Source organism: Apodemus sylvaticus, chromosome 19, assembly GCF_947179515.1.
Source record: "Apodemus sylvaticus chromosome 19, mApoSyl1.1, whole genome shotgun sequence".
Taxonomy (NCBI): domain Eukaryota; kingdom Metazoa; phylum Chordata; class Mammalia; order Rodentia; family Muridae; genus Apodemus; species Apodemus sylvaticus.
Window position 1 is genome coordinate 26,664,707 of NC_067490.1, and position 12,041 is coordinate 26,676,747.

Below are 12,041 nucleotides of genomic sequence, written 5' to 3' on the forward strand. Positions count from 1 at the left end.
AAGTAGTGGGGCTGGAAGTTAGAACTTTTACTGGGACTTGACAAACTTTGTTGTTTGTATATGAATGTTTGTTTGTCTGTCAATTATCTACAGGTTAGAGAGCTGTAACGGTACCGGTACTGTAGGGTCAGATGCTATGACCCAGAAGGTGACCTAGACAATGCTGGCTTTCCATTGGAAGCAAACGTTTCCCTGTTTGTGTTTCACAGATTATTAAAATACCCGAAACGATTTCTGAGTTCGAGGTCAGCCTGGTCTACAGAGTGAGTTCCAGGACAGCCAGGGCTACACAGAGAAACCCTGTCTCGAAAAAACAAATACCCGAAATGCTGTGAGATGTTACTTCTAGACTGACTTCCCTCACTGCTTATTTACATTTTGAAGTTGGATGGTAGACTTTCCAAGAGGTGTTGGTCTAGATTCTAGGTCATAGGGCAAGATTCAGTCCCTGATGTGCTCTTATGAACAGGATGGAAACTCCTCAGCGACTTAGTGACTTTGTCAGGTTGTGCATATTGAAATTTCTTTCTCTAATACCAGCATTCTTACCATAAGGGAAAGACTTCCACAAATAGTTATAATTTTATAACATCCGGACTGGAGAAATGGCTCAGCAGTTCAGAGCATATGCTCTCGTTTTAAGAGATCCAAGTCGGGTTCCCAGCACCCACATCCAGTGTCTCCCAACTCCCTGTACCTACCTCTAGTTAGACCTGATGCTTCTGGTCTCTGCAGGCATTTGCACTAGTGTGAATAATCTCACACAGACATACACATGCTCACATAATTAAAAATAAAAAGAAATCTTTGGCCTGGGCTTCTTAATTCAATGGTAAATCTAGTATGGTAATTATATGTAACTATTTTATGATCTTCCTCAGTCATGATATACTCAAAGAAATTAAACTTTTATGAAGAATGTAACATCTTAATGGATCTTACTTACTCAGTAAGTTCATATTTCTAGTCCTTAAAGATGTCTTACTTTTCTACGACAGTGATAAGACAATACAACCAATGCAACTTTCAGAAGACAGAGTTTATTTGGGGCTTGCAGTTCAGGGGATAAGTCTCACCATCACAGCAGTAAGCAGGCAGGCATGGCATTGGAGCAGTAGCTGAGAGCTTATATTTGATACTCAAAGTGAGAGGCAGCTATGTAGAAATGGTGTGGGCTTTTGAAACTTCAAACCTGCTGGGTGGTGGTGGCACACAGCTGTAATCCCAGCACTCTGGGAGGCAGAGGCAGGCAGATTTCTGAGTTCGAGGCCAGCCTGGTCTACAGAGTGAGTTCCAGGACAGCCAGGACTACACAGAGAAACCCTGTCTCAACAAAACCAAATCCAACCCCCCCAAAAAAAACAAAAAAACAAAAACAACAACAAAAAAAAAAAAAAAACAAAAAAACCCAGAAACCTCAAACCTAGTTACACACTTCCTCTAACAAGGCCATACCTCCTAATCTTCTCAAACTTGGGACAAGGGCTCAAATGTGAGCCTATGGGGCCGGCCAATTCTCATCAAACTCCCACAAAAGGATAATATACTTCCTTTATAGTTTGAAAGGCATCCTGGCTGGGTCTGGACAGTAAGCCATTTAATTATGATAAAATAGTTCAGAACATATTTAATAACATTGGTGGAAGCTTGCATAGGCTAAGAGTATTTCATGTGTATATGTGTGTGTGTGTGTGTGTGTGTACACACATATATATATATATACACATATATGAATGTATAAACAGAAATATGAAATATATATTTATGTATTTGAGGACCTTTTTTCGTTGGTGGAAGCTTGCATAGGCTAAGAGTATTTCATATATATCATGTATATAATGTGTATATATATATATATATATATATATATATATATATATGAAATATATACATATTTTTATATTTGAGGACCTTTTTTGAGATAGGGTCTGACCGTATATCCTAGGCTGCCTCAGCCTGAGTGCCACTATATCTGGCTCTGTAATACTCTCTGCCTCTGTGCCTCTCACCTGTGGATCGGATATAAGCTCTCAGCTCTTGCTCCAATGCTATGCCTGCCTGTCTACTTCCATGTTCCCCTTACTGCCATGTTCTCCGCCATGATGATCATAGACTCACCCTCTGAACTGTAAGCCCCCAATACATAATATATTTCTAAGCAGTTATTTTGGTAATCACATTTAGTTGTGTGATTTTTTTCTTCTAATTTATTTATACATGTACCCTATAGTACACTTTTAATGATTTATTTATTTATTTATTTATTTATTTATTTATTTATTTATTTCTGAGACAGGATTTCTCTGTATAGCCCTGGCTGTCCTGGAACTCACTCTGTAGACTAGGCTGGCCTCGAACTCATCGCCTCTGCCTCCCAAGTGCTGGGATTAAAGGCATGCATCACCACTGCCTGGTTAAAGATTTATTTTTATTTTTAAAGTTATATGTGTATGTATGGATATGTACAAATGAGTGAGTCCAGTGCCTGTGGAAGCCAGAGGTGAGGAATCCCCTTAAAGCTGGAGTTGAACTTGGGCCCTCTGCAAGAGCACTTCTTAACTGTCAGTCTGTCTTTCCAGCCCCTGTAGTACCTTTTTGATGTATTTCCAAAGAGAGACACTCAGAATTATTACTTAAAGCATACTGTCTTTATTTGATCCTTTGTCCTGATTGTACACACATGCGCAATAAAATTACCTTAGCAAACGTACCTTACAGTATTTTGGTTCATCTACTTAGTGAGATTCTTAAAATGCTTTACTGTTCCACAAGTCTATGCCCAGTGGCTTGGGAATATTGTGTCCCTTCTCTTTCCTGTGGCCAGCATTGTTTGGTATCTCAGCAGTTGGGGAGGTGCTGTACATAACCCCTCAGGGCTGCAAGTAAAATTATTCAACTTGGAAGAAGTACTGAGCAAACCGTCTAACGGACCTGAGGGCCTGTAAGCTTTCTGAGATGACTCTCAGTCACTAATCATCTGGACTCCTGCAGTGCAGGATCAGGGGAGGTGTGCAGTTTGCTCTTGGCGAGCCTGTCTCGTCTCTATCACAGCTAGTTTGCATGCAATGCTGTTTGGTTTGTTGCTCAATTCTCACTTCTTTAATGACCCCAGAGAGATTGTCCTTTGGGCTTGTGATCTGCTTTTGCTGATTAACTCTGCTGCCTTTTGAGGCTCCTAGAGACATTTTTTTCCCTTTACCTGTTTACTTTGCGCTTTGACGTTTTATAGAAAATGATAGGTAAGAGAATCAGATTCTGGATCTTAATTATAGAACTCACCCAGCACTTGGGAGGCAGAGGCAGGCGGGTTTCTGAGTTCGAGGCCAGCCTGGTCTACAGAGTGAGTTCCAGGACAGCCAGGGCTACACAGAGAAACCCTGTCTCGAAAAACCAAAAAAAAAAAAAAAAAAAAAAAAAATTATAGAACTCAGTAGGTGATCTTGGTGAAACAGGCTTCTCTTTTTCTTGGTAGTTAATTTCTGCTCTAAAGCACACATTTGGTGGTTGTTGTTGTTATTGTTTTGTGGGGGGGTGGGGTGGAGGTACAAAACAAATGGGGGGTGAATGGGAAGAGGAAATGAATACTTTCCTACCAAAAGTTAGTTCCCTCCTTCCATAGGAATGTTTGAGAAACCGGACCATCACTTTGTAATAACAAATTCACCATACTGATGAAAACAGAACAGTTTTTTGCTTTTTTTGCTTTTTTTTTTTTTTTTTTTTTTGAGACATGGTTTCACTCTAGCCTGTCCTAGAACTCAAACTCAGAGTGAAACAGTTTTTTGTTTCATTTGTTTGTTTTTTGTTTGGTTGGTTAGGTTTTGGTTTTTTCTAGACAGGGTTTCTCTGTGTGGCCCTGGCTGCCCTGAAGCTCTCTGTAGACCAGGCTGGCCTTGAACTCACAGAGATCTATCTGCCTTTGCCTCCTGACTGCTGGGGTTAAAAGTGTGCACCATCACCACCACCTGCTGAGAAATAGTTTTTTTAATATACAATTCTGCAGAAAAGAATTACCAGCATAGAGAAAGGTAAAAATGGCTGGTGTGGTGATTTGGTTCAAGACAGTAGGTTTGGGTTTGTTTGCTTGTTTTTTGTTGTTGTTGTTGTCATAATCATCACAGTAGTAGTCCTCATTGTAGTCCTCCTCCTCTTTCTCTTTTCTTCAGGCCTTGAACTCAGAGATTCACCTGAGTGCTGGGATTAAAGGCATGCACCACACCACTACCCAGCAGTGGTTTTTAAAGTCTCCCATTGTGAGAAATTTTTGCCTTCTTTTTCCTTATAGGCTGGTATTTGGAAGAGTTATAGCCTTCATATTCTTCTAGCATAGGCTGTTCTCTAAATTTCCCATCCTTTAGCATGCAAAGCCTTATCTAATTTTCTGAGCCCTATCTTCTCTGGCTGGACAGTCAGTAAAGAACTCTTGAGTTCTGCGGAAACTGCCAGGGGGCAGAGAGGGACCCAGCACCTTGGCTCTCTGGGCCTTTTTCATGAGGTGAGCACTAAGTATACTATATACTAAAAATGGGTGGAAATGATTTATTTCTTGCCAAGGGAATAGTGGTTTTTCGTATGCTAGTGGTTATACGTAGGGCTTTGTGTATGCTAAGGCAAGGGCTCCATCACTTCTGTGCCTTTCTTTTCAGGATTTCATAGTAGAAGATTCAAATTTTCTCTGTCCGAGAAATAGATATTAGGAACAGTTGATCTAGTTGACCTGATGGATATGACCCGGAGGATTGAGCCGGCAGATTTAGCACGTCCTGAGAAAGTGTAATGGATTTATTTTCCTTCTTTCCCAAGAGCTGGATGATTGGGTCTCAGTAATATAAGTGGGCTGTTTGTTCTTTCCCTAAAAAGAAAGTGATGGGGAAAGGTCCTTCAGGTGTCCTCACTCCTCCTTTGTCCCAGGAATTGAGTCTAGTGCTAGTCAAGTATTCTACCACATCACCACCTCCTCAGTTCTCTCACCTTTCTGTTTTTATTAGTTTATTTTGAGACAATGCTCACTAAGTTACCCAGGTTGGTCTTGAACTTGTGCTCCTGTTTGAAAATTAATGTTTCTGGGCCTTCTGCACTAAGTTAACTTCTAGTGGGGTATTCTGAGCCATGGTCCTGGGTGAAATTGATAGACTCCATTGGTTTAGTAGAGAGTGGCGAATAAGAAGTTAAATTCTTGCTGGGCAGTGGTGGTGCGCTCCTTTAATCCCAGCACTTGGGAGGCAGAGGCAGGCGGATTTCTAAGTTCGAGGCCAGCCTGGTCTATAGAGTGAGTTCCAGGACCCAGTCAGGGCTACACAGTAAAACCCTGTCTCGGAAACAAAACAAAACAAAACAAAACAAAACAAAACAAAACAAGATGTTAAATTCTTATGTGGGTTTAAACACATTTCAAGATTAGGTTTTGAGCTTTAGCTTCTTCATTTTTGAAATGAAGATTAGAGTAGATTATTGAGATTATTTTAAATGGTAACTTTGAGATTATTTTAAATGGTAATATCTTATGATTTTAAAGTCAGTAATTTAAAAATAAATAAAAATGTTTATCTGGATGATGCTTGCTTGTACGTATATCTGTAGCGCATGTGTACCTGTGGAGGCCAGAAGAGAGTGCCTTATCTCCTGAAATTGCAGTTCCCTCCAGATGGCTGTGGGTGGGTAGCAGCCATGTGTGGTTACTGGCAACTGATCCTGATTCCACTGCAAGAGCAGCAAACTTTCCTTAACTGCTAAGCTATTTCTCTGGTCCCCAGAGAACTTTCTGAATTAATTTCCATTTCTTTTAGAAGCAGGTAGCAGGTGTGTGAGTTTGCAGTTTGAGGAAGGCACACAGAGAGTACTTGGCTTGTGTGGATGCTATTCTGGTCATTTGGTAGTGTTACCTGTGTTGGTTGGGGGCGGGGCTAGTGAAGCTGTGGGCCCTTGCTTTGGCCATTAGGAAAGTAAGATGGGAGAAGCTATGAGAACTGCAATTTTTGAACCAGTGGATCTTCTGGTTTGCACCACTGATGGTTTGATTCTGAAGAATAGGTGATAGGAAATAAAAATGAAACAGGCTTGTATTCTCCCCTCCCCCCCATAACCCTGCTTTGCAGTATGATCCTTGGATCTCAGTATCTTTGCTTGTGAAGGACATGATTGGCTGTGATAGCCTGTGATATGGTGACTTGTGACTTGTCAGTTGAGTATACAGAAGTCAAATGACTCGCCTTTCTTCACCATATTCAGCCCAAATTCGTTGTGCCCTGCACAACCTGTGTAAAGATGTAAAAATTCTAGGATCTTGCAGAGCACATGTTCTAAAGGATATAAGTATTATAATGATTTCACTTTAGTTGAATAAGTGTTGAATTCCTAACATGATAAAGCTGCTCTTTCAGGCACTCTAGCAGATAGGAGGTTAATATCCAACTTATTTATATTCTTACTAGCACTGGAAGACCATGGATTAAAATCTCTGAACTGTTCTCCCTCGCTGGGTTTAATGCTTTGCTTCAGGTCAGACTAAATCACAATGCCCCTAGGCTAATGCAGTTTGGCAGTGACTGACTGAAATGACTGAATCAAGGCATGCTAGATATTTAGCACATTAGAAGTTCAAAGCAGACATTGTACTGTAGTATATAACAATCAACTTTCTGTTGGAAAGTAGCTCTCCCAAAACTCTAATTTTATAGTGATCTATAGAGATTAAGAAAATCATTACCATTTGAATGTCTTCCTGGGTTAGTGATGGATTTACTCTCTGCCTGAGGTCTCAGCGATGGCTTGATGTGTGCTTTCAGACAGACAGGCAATTTAAGAGGTAGCTAGCTTATGTGTACTTTAATTTTGACCATGCAATCTTAGTTTATGTTCCTTTATTTAAATACCAATAGCCAGTTGCTGTGGGAGACAGTAGAAGGGATTAAGTGTTAGATCGCGATTGATGGAGGCAATCTACAGAAGCAGATTGTCCTTAAATCTTAACAATGAAGGACAACGGTCTCTCTTCAGGGAATGGAGACTGCGCCTAGGTCCTGGGGCTTGGAGTGTTTTAGGGCAGAAAAAGGAATTTTGGGAGTGGAAGTTTCCACATGCAGAGCTGATCACCTGCAGTCTCAAGGTTATAAATACCAATGGAAATTGGCATGTTGATCCCTGGATCCTAACATCCTGAAGAAGATGTTATCAGATTGTCAACTTTGCCATCCAGAGTTTCTCAAAAACTCTGGTTTTGGGTTATTAGCCCTTATTAGATTCTTGTGCCAGTGAATATTGGTAGGTAGTTGGGTCTCTATACAGCTATTGTACAACTTTAGTTAGATGTGAATGGTACTGTACAGCTAAAATAGAGTCTGCCCTGAACATAAATCATAATAGAAAGCTCTTGAGTTACCACTGAATGTAATGTGTTGTGCAGTTTGCCCAGGGACAGTAAGAATTAAAAGAAGACTGGAAAGGTTTGGGTTGTAGCTCAGAGGTAGAGTCTATGCCTGGTATGCAAGAAGACCTTAGATTAGTCCCCAGAACTGCAGTAGCAACAGAGGTTTGACTATTGAGTTAGGAAACCTAGGCTTCAGACCTTTTATTCTGTTCCAGATCTGTCTGTCAGAGCATGAGCACATCCATGTTCAACCCATGGGGCCTCTGCCTGTAAAGTCAGAATGTTTATGTTGTACTCAGTCACTAAGGCTCTCTTTAGCTCCTAGATTCTGTGTTGGAGTGTTGTTGCATCAGGATCCAACTTGGGGCTTGCTCTGTTTTTAAGACCCAAAGGAGCTGCCTTTTTTCCCCCCAAGGAGATATACTAGGCTATTTCACAGAACTGTTCAGTGGGCTGTCCTTGTGGTGAGGCGCCTCTTCCTAGGGGAATGAGCCTGTCCTCTGTTGAAACCCTAAGAGGACATTAGGATGAAGCCAAATGTAATTTCCATCGTCACTTAGTTGCCTACACAAAAACCCTATCATAGCCTGTTTTACTTTCTTGTTATTCTGTCTTTGGAGATGGAGAATTTACAGAACTCCAGGATTCCCATTGTCTTCCTAAGAGCCAATACAGTTGGGCCTAGAGAGATCACTGAGGGCTGAGAGCACTTACAGAGGACTCTTGTTCAGTTCCCAGCACCCACATTGGGTGGTGTACAACCACTTGAAGGGATAAGATGTCTCTGGCCTTTTCAGGCACTTACACTCACATGTGTGCACATGAAAATTAAAAATAATTTTAAAAAGAATTGGCACAGTCACCAAGAAAATATGTTCTTGTTGGATTTGATTTTGTAATTGAGTTAATGAGTACTGTCTTCAAACTATATTTAAGGCTTTTGAACATTTGTTTTTCACTTCCTGGTTCTTTGTTTTGTCTCTAATGTTCTGTTATTTTTCATTCGTTGCCATGAAGAATTGGCCTTTGATGTCATCTTTAAATCTCTAAAATGTAATTTCTGTGTGAATTAGGAATTAGTACCACCACTCATAGCACACGGTTTCACTGTGTGCTGTGATCACAGCTTTGACCTGAGCCTTCTCTGGTGGGAATCAGAGCATCCCTTTGATGGTGGCAGACTCCTGGCCTTCCCCAATCTTTTGCTGGAATTGCCTTTGCTTTGTCGGACTGAAGTTGTTGATAGCAACAGTGGACTCTGGGGAATGGCCACCTGTTGTAGATAAGCAGTTTCCATGGGTAGCCCTCAGGGAACCTAAAACTTACCTAATGCTAATTGCCTGTTATTAACCCAGTTACTAACGGTATTGTTTTAGTCTATTTGGGATGCTGTAGCATAATGCCTTAAACAGAGTGACTTAAAAACAACAAAACCTTATTTCTCTGACAGTTACGGAGGCTCGGAAGTCTGAGGATCAAGGCAACATAAATCGAGAGCCCACTTCTAGACGGTGGCTCTCAAAAGAGAGTTCATGCAAGGGGCACTTAAACTGTGTCTATTTGCTGGGCCCTCACTTAGGCCGAGCAAGCTAAGCTCATTCTCTGAGGTCTGTCTTTTGTACGGGGACCGATTGAACTCTGGAGGCTCCTCTGTGACTCTATAACCTCTGAGGGTTCCTACCTCCTGAAAAAAAGTGGCTCAAGGGGTTGATAATCAGCAGGAATTTTGTGGGGGAATGTAAGCACCTAGTCCATAGCAGCTTCAAGAGAGACTCGTTAATTACCGGTTCTGTTTGTCAGGTTCATGCTCTTAATAATAGATACCCAAGAGGAACAGATCTGAAATCAGTACCATCTTTTTCTTCCCCCCCCCCAAAAACATCCTCTTACTACTTTAGCTGTCTTTTAGTTCTAGTCTTACCAGAGTTAATGGTATACCACTTAACGATCTCTCAAACTTGGACATTTGGAATCCTTTGAACTATTCTCATTCCATAAATTCCCATATCTGAAAAGTTACTCTTCTTTTCTCCTTTTTGTTCTATGATAAAATACCGACCAGAAGCATCTTAGGAAAGGAGGAAAGGACTTATTGGCTTACACTTCCAGGTCACAGTCTTGTTCATGGAAGTTAGGGCCTGAACTTGAAACAGAAGCCGTGGAGGAGTCCGGCTTGCTGGCTTACACAGACTCCAGTTTACTAGCCCAGTGCACACATTGGCCCCTTTCTATACACTTTCCTCTGAAGACTTTTGTCATTTATATATATGGACGCATAAAACGTAGATACAAATGAATAGGGGCTGGAGAGATGACTTAATTAAGAGCATGTTTTGCTCTTGTAGGGGACTGTGACTCCGTTCCCAGTGCCTACATAGTAATTTATAACCATATCTAACTCCAATTACAGGGCATCCCATGTTCTTTCTGACTTCCTCTGGCACTAGACATGTATGAGATATACTGATACACATGCAGATAAAGCACAGGAAATACTTAAAAATAAATGCGTTCCCCTTTAGGTTATAAGTTCACTGGGAATGTGGAACTCCGCATTTACCCAAATTTATACCACCTTAGTGCCATAAAAATGTTGAATGGGTAACAGACATCCAAATGAACTAAGTTTTTAAAAACACTCTGGCTTTGTAAAAAGGGACAAGAGCAGATCTTTAAGAAACCAAACAAAAAAGAACAGTCTTAAAAGCCCTACCCAGCTTTGTAGTCCGGGAGATAAATAGATGAGTCGGGCAAGTCAGGCTGTGATAAGCCCACCACAAATTAATTCTTGGCAGAAACTTAAAGGGAGAGATGCATTTTCAGGAGTGAGCTCTCCTGGCCAGACCCGCCCAGTCGCTCCATTCTGTGACTTGGTAAGTTCAGGCAAGGGGATTAAGTTTGAGAGCTGCTTTGCCTATAAAGTGGGTTCAAGACCAGCCTGGCAACTAGCCATACTATCTCAAAATTAAAAGCAAAGAAGGGTTTGGGATGTAGCTCAGTAGGAGAATATTTACCTGGACCTGGTGTTCATAGGGCCAATTTCAGATTTTGACTGATCCTGGTAAGTTGAGATTTTTGTTGTTGTTATCTCAGATACTTTATGGGATACAATAATAGTAAAATACTGTATGACAGACTCCCAATACGTAAGTGAGTTTTTAGAGCAGGATTAGCCAACAGTAACCTCATAGTTGAATCTGGCTCTATGAACCAAGAATGATCTTTACCTTTTTCTTTTCTTTTTTTTTTTTCTGAGTCTCATTATGCCGCCTAGGCCGGCCTCTGAACTGCGGTTCCATTCCAGCCTCTGAGTGCTGGGATTGTGTGCATGAACTTGATTTATACATTTTCACATTGTTGGCTAAGATGAATATTTTGTGATAGAGCAATTATATGAAAGTCAGATTTCAGCATGCCTACAGTTAAGCCTTAGCACACTGTACCCTGTGCTACAGCACCAGAGGGGAACAGCTGTAATAGAATAGGTTCACAGCACCTAAAATAGTCAGGTCTGGATCCACACAGAACTGTTGTGTTTATGGCTAGATAGAGAAGGGGGAAATTCAAAGAGGGTAGAGAAGAAGTGGTGCTCACACTGAGGCTTGGTCACAGAGAGGAACTGTTGAACCTGCAGGAGATAAAGGTGATGACTCCCTGGGACTGGATCTAGATTAGTCCTCTTATTTTACGAACTAAGCAGATCAGTGTATCAAAGTCCACGTGGCACTGCGAGATGGGAGAGCCTGGTGCCTAAACTCTGAGAGCTGCTGAAGATGATAAGATTGTTGCTGAACTCATCCTGAGTAACAACAGCTTTGCCCTTGAAAAATGAGAATTGAACAAAACGAAGAACAGATGTCCTTTCTCAGAATGTAATGTTTCTGTTTTTCTTCTTATATTTCTAGAAGGACTTCGAGCCTTATTTGGAGATTTTGGAAGCATATTCCACAAAAGCCAAGAATTACGTGAATGGGCACTGCACCAAATACGAGCCCTGGCAGCTCATTGTGGGCACTGTCCTGTGTACTCTGCTGGTAGTCTGGGTGTATGAGCTTATCTTCCAGCCAGAGAGTAAGTATACCACCCCTCTGTGAAGGTAGACGGGGCCTCCCCCAGGGCTGGTGGGTTGGAAGTATCCCTTACGGTTTGGTCCTGCCTTTTAAACTATTTAGATGGGAAATAGACCCTGATTTATGAAGTCTGAATGAAATTCTGTGAGGACTTTTGGGAACTATTACTATTCTTGGTTTTGTGGCCTTTTTTTTTTTTTTTTTTTTTTTTTTTTTGGTAGTTTGGGTAAAATCTCCTTAGGTGTTCGTTACTATAAAGATTCACAGATGTCTCAGAATGTAGCGTACATATTTTTCGGTACTCCTTCCTTCCTTCCTTCCTTCCTTCCTTCCTTCCTTCCTTCCTTCCTTCCTTCCTTCCTTCCTTCCTTTCTTTCTTTCTTTTATTTTGGTTTTTTTGAGGCAGGGTTTCTCTGTATAGCCCTGGCTGTCCTGGAACTCACTCTGTAGACCAGGCTGGCCTCGAACTCAGAAATCCACCTGCCTCTGCCTCCCAGAGTGCTGGGATTACAGGCGTGTGCCACCACCGCCCGGCACTCGTTTCTTCCTAGAGCATAATTGTGTTATTTGAGATTTCCCAAGTAGAAATGTATTGCTTTCATTGG

General features: G+C 41.3%; 1 protein-coding gene across 4 annotated transcripts in view; it reads left to right on the forward strand.

Annotated features, from left to right (window-relative positions):
* The window catches only part of Sgpl1 (sphingosine-1-phosphate lyase 1), a 45,759-nt gene that overhangs the window by 9,387 nt on the left and 24,331 nt on the right, over positions 1-12,041 (forward strand). For all 4 annotated transcript variants that reach the window (XM_052163383.1, XM_052163386.1, XM_052163384.1 and 1 more), the window contains exon 3: positions 11,272-11,437. In XM_052163383.1, coding sequence (XP_052019343.1) covers positions 11,272-11,437 — 166 coding nt within the window. The remainder of the gene's footprint in view (positions 1-11,271; positions 11,438-12,041) is intronic.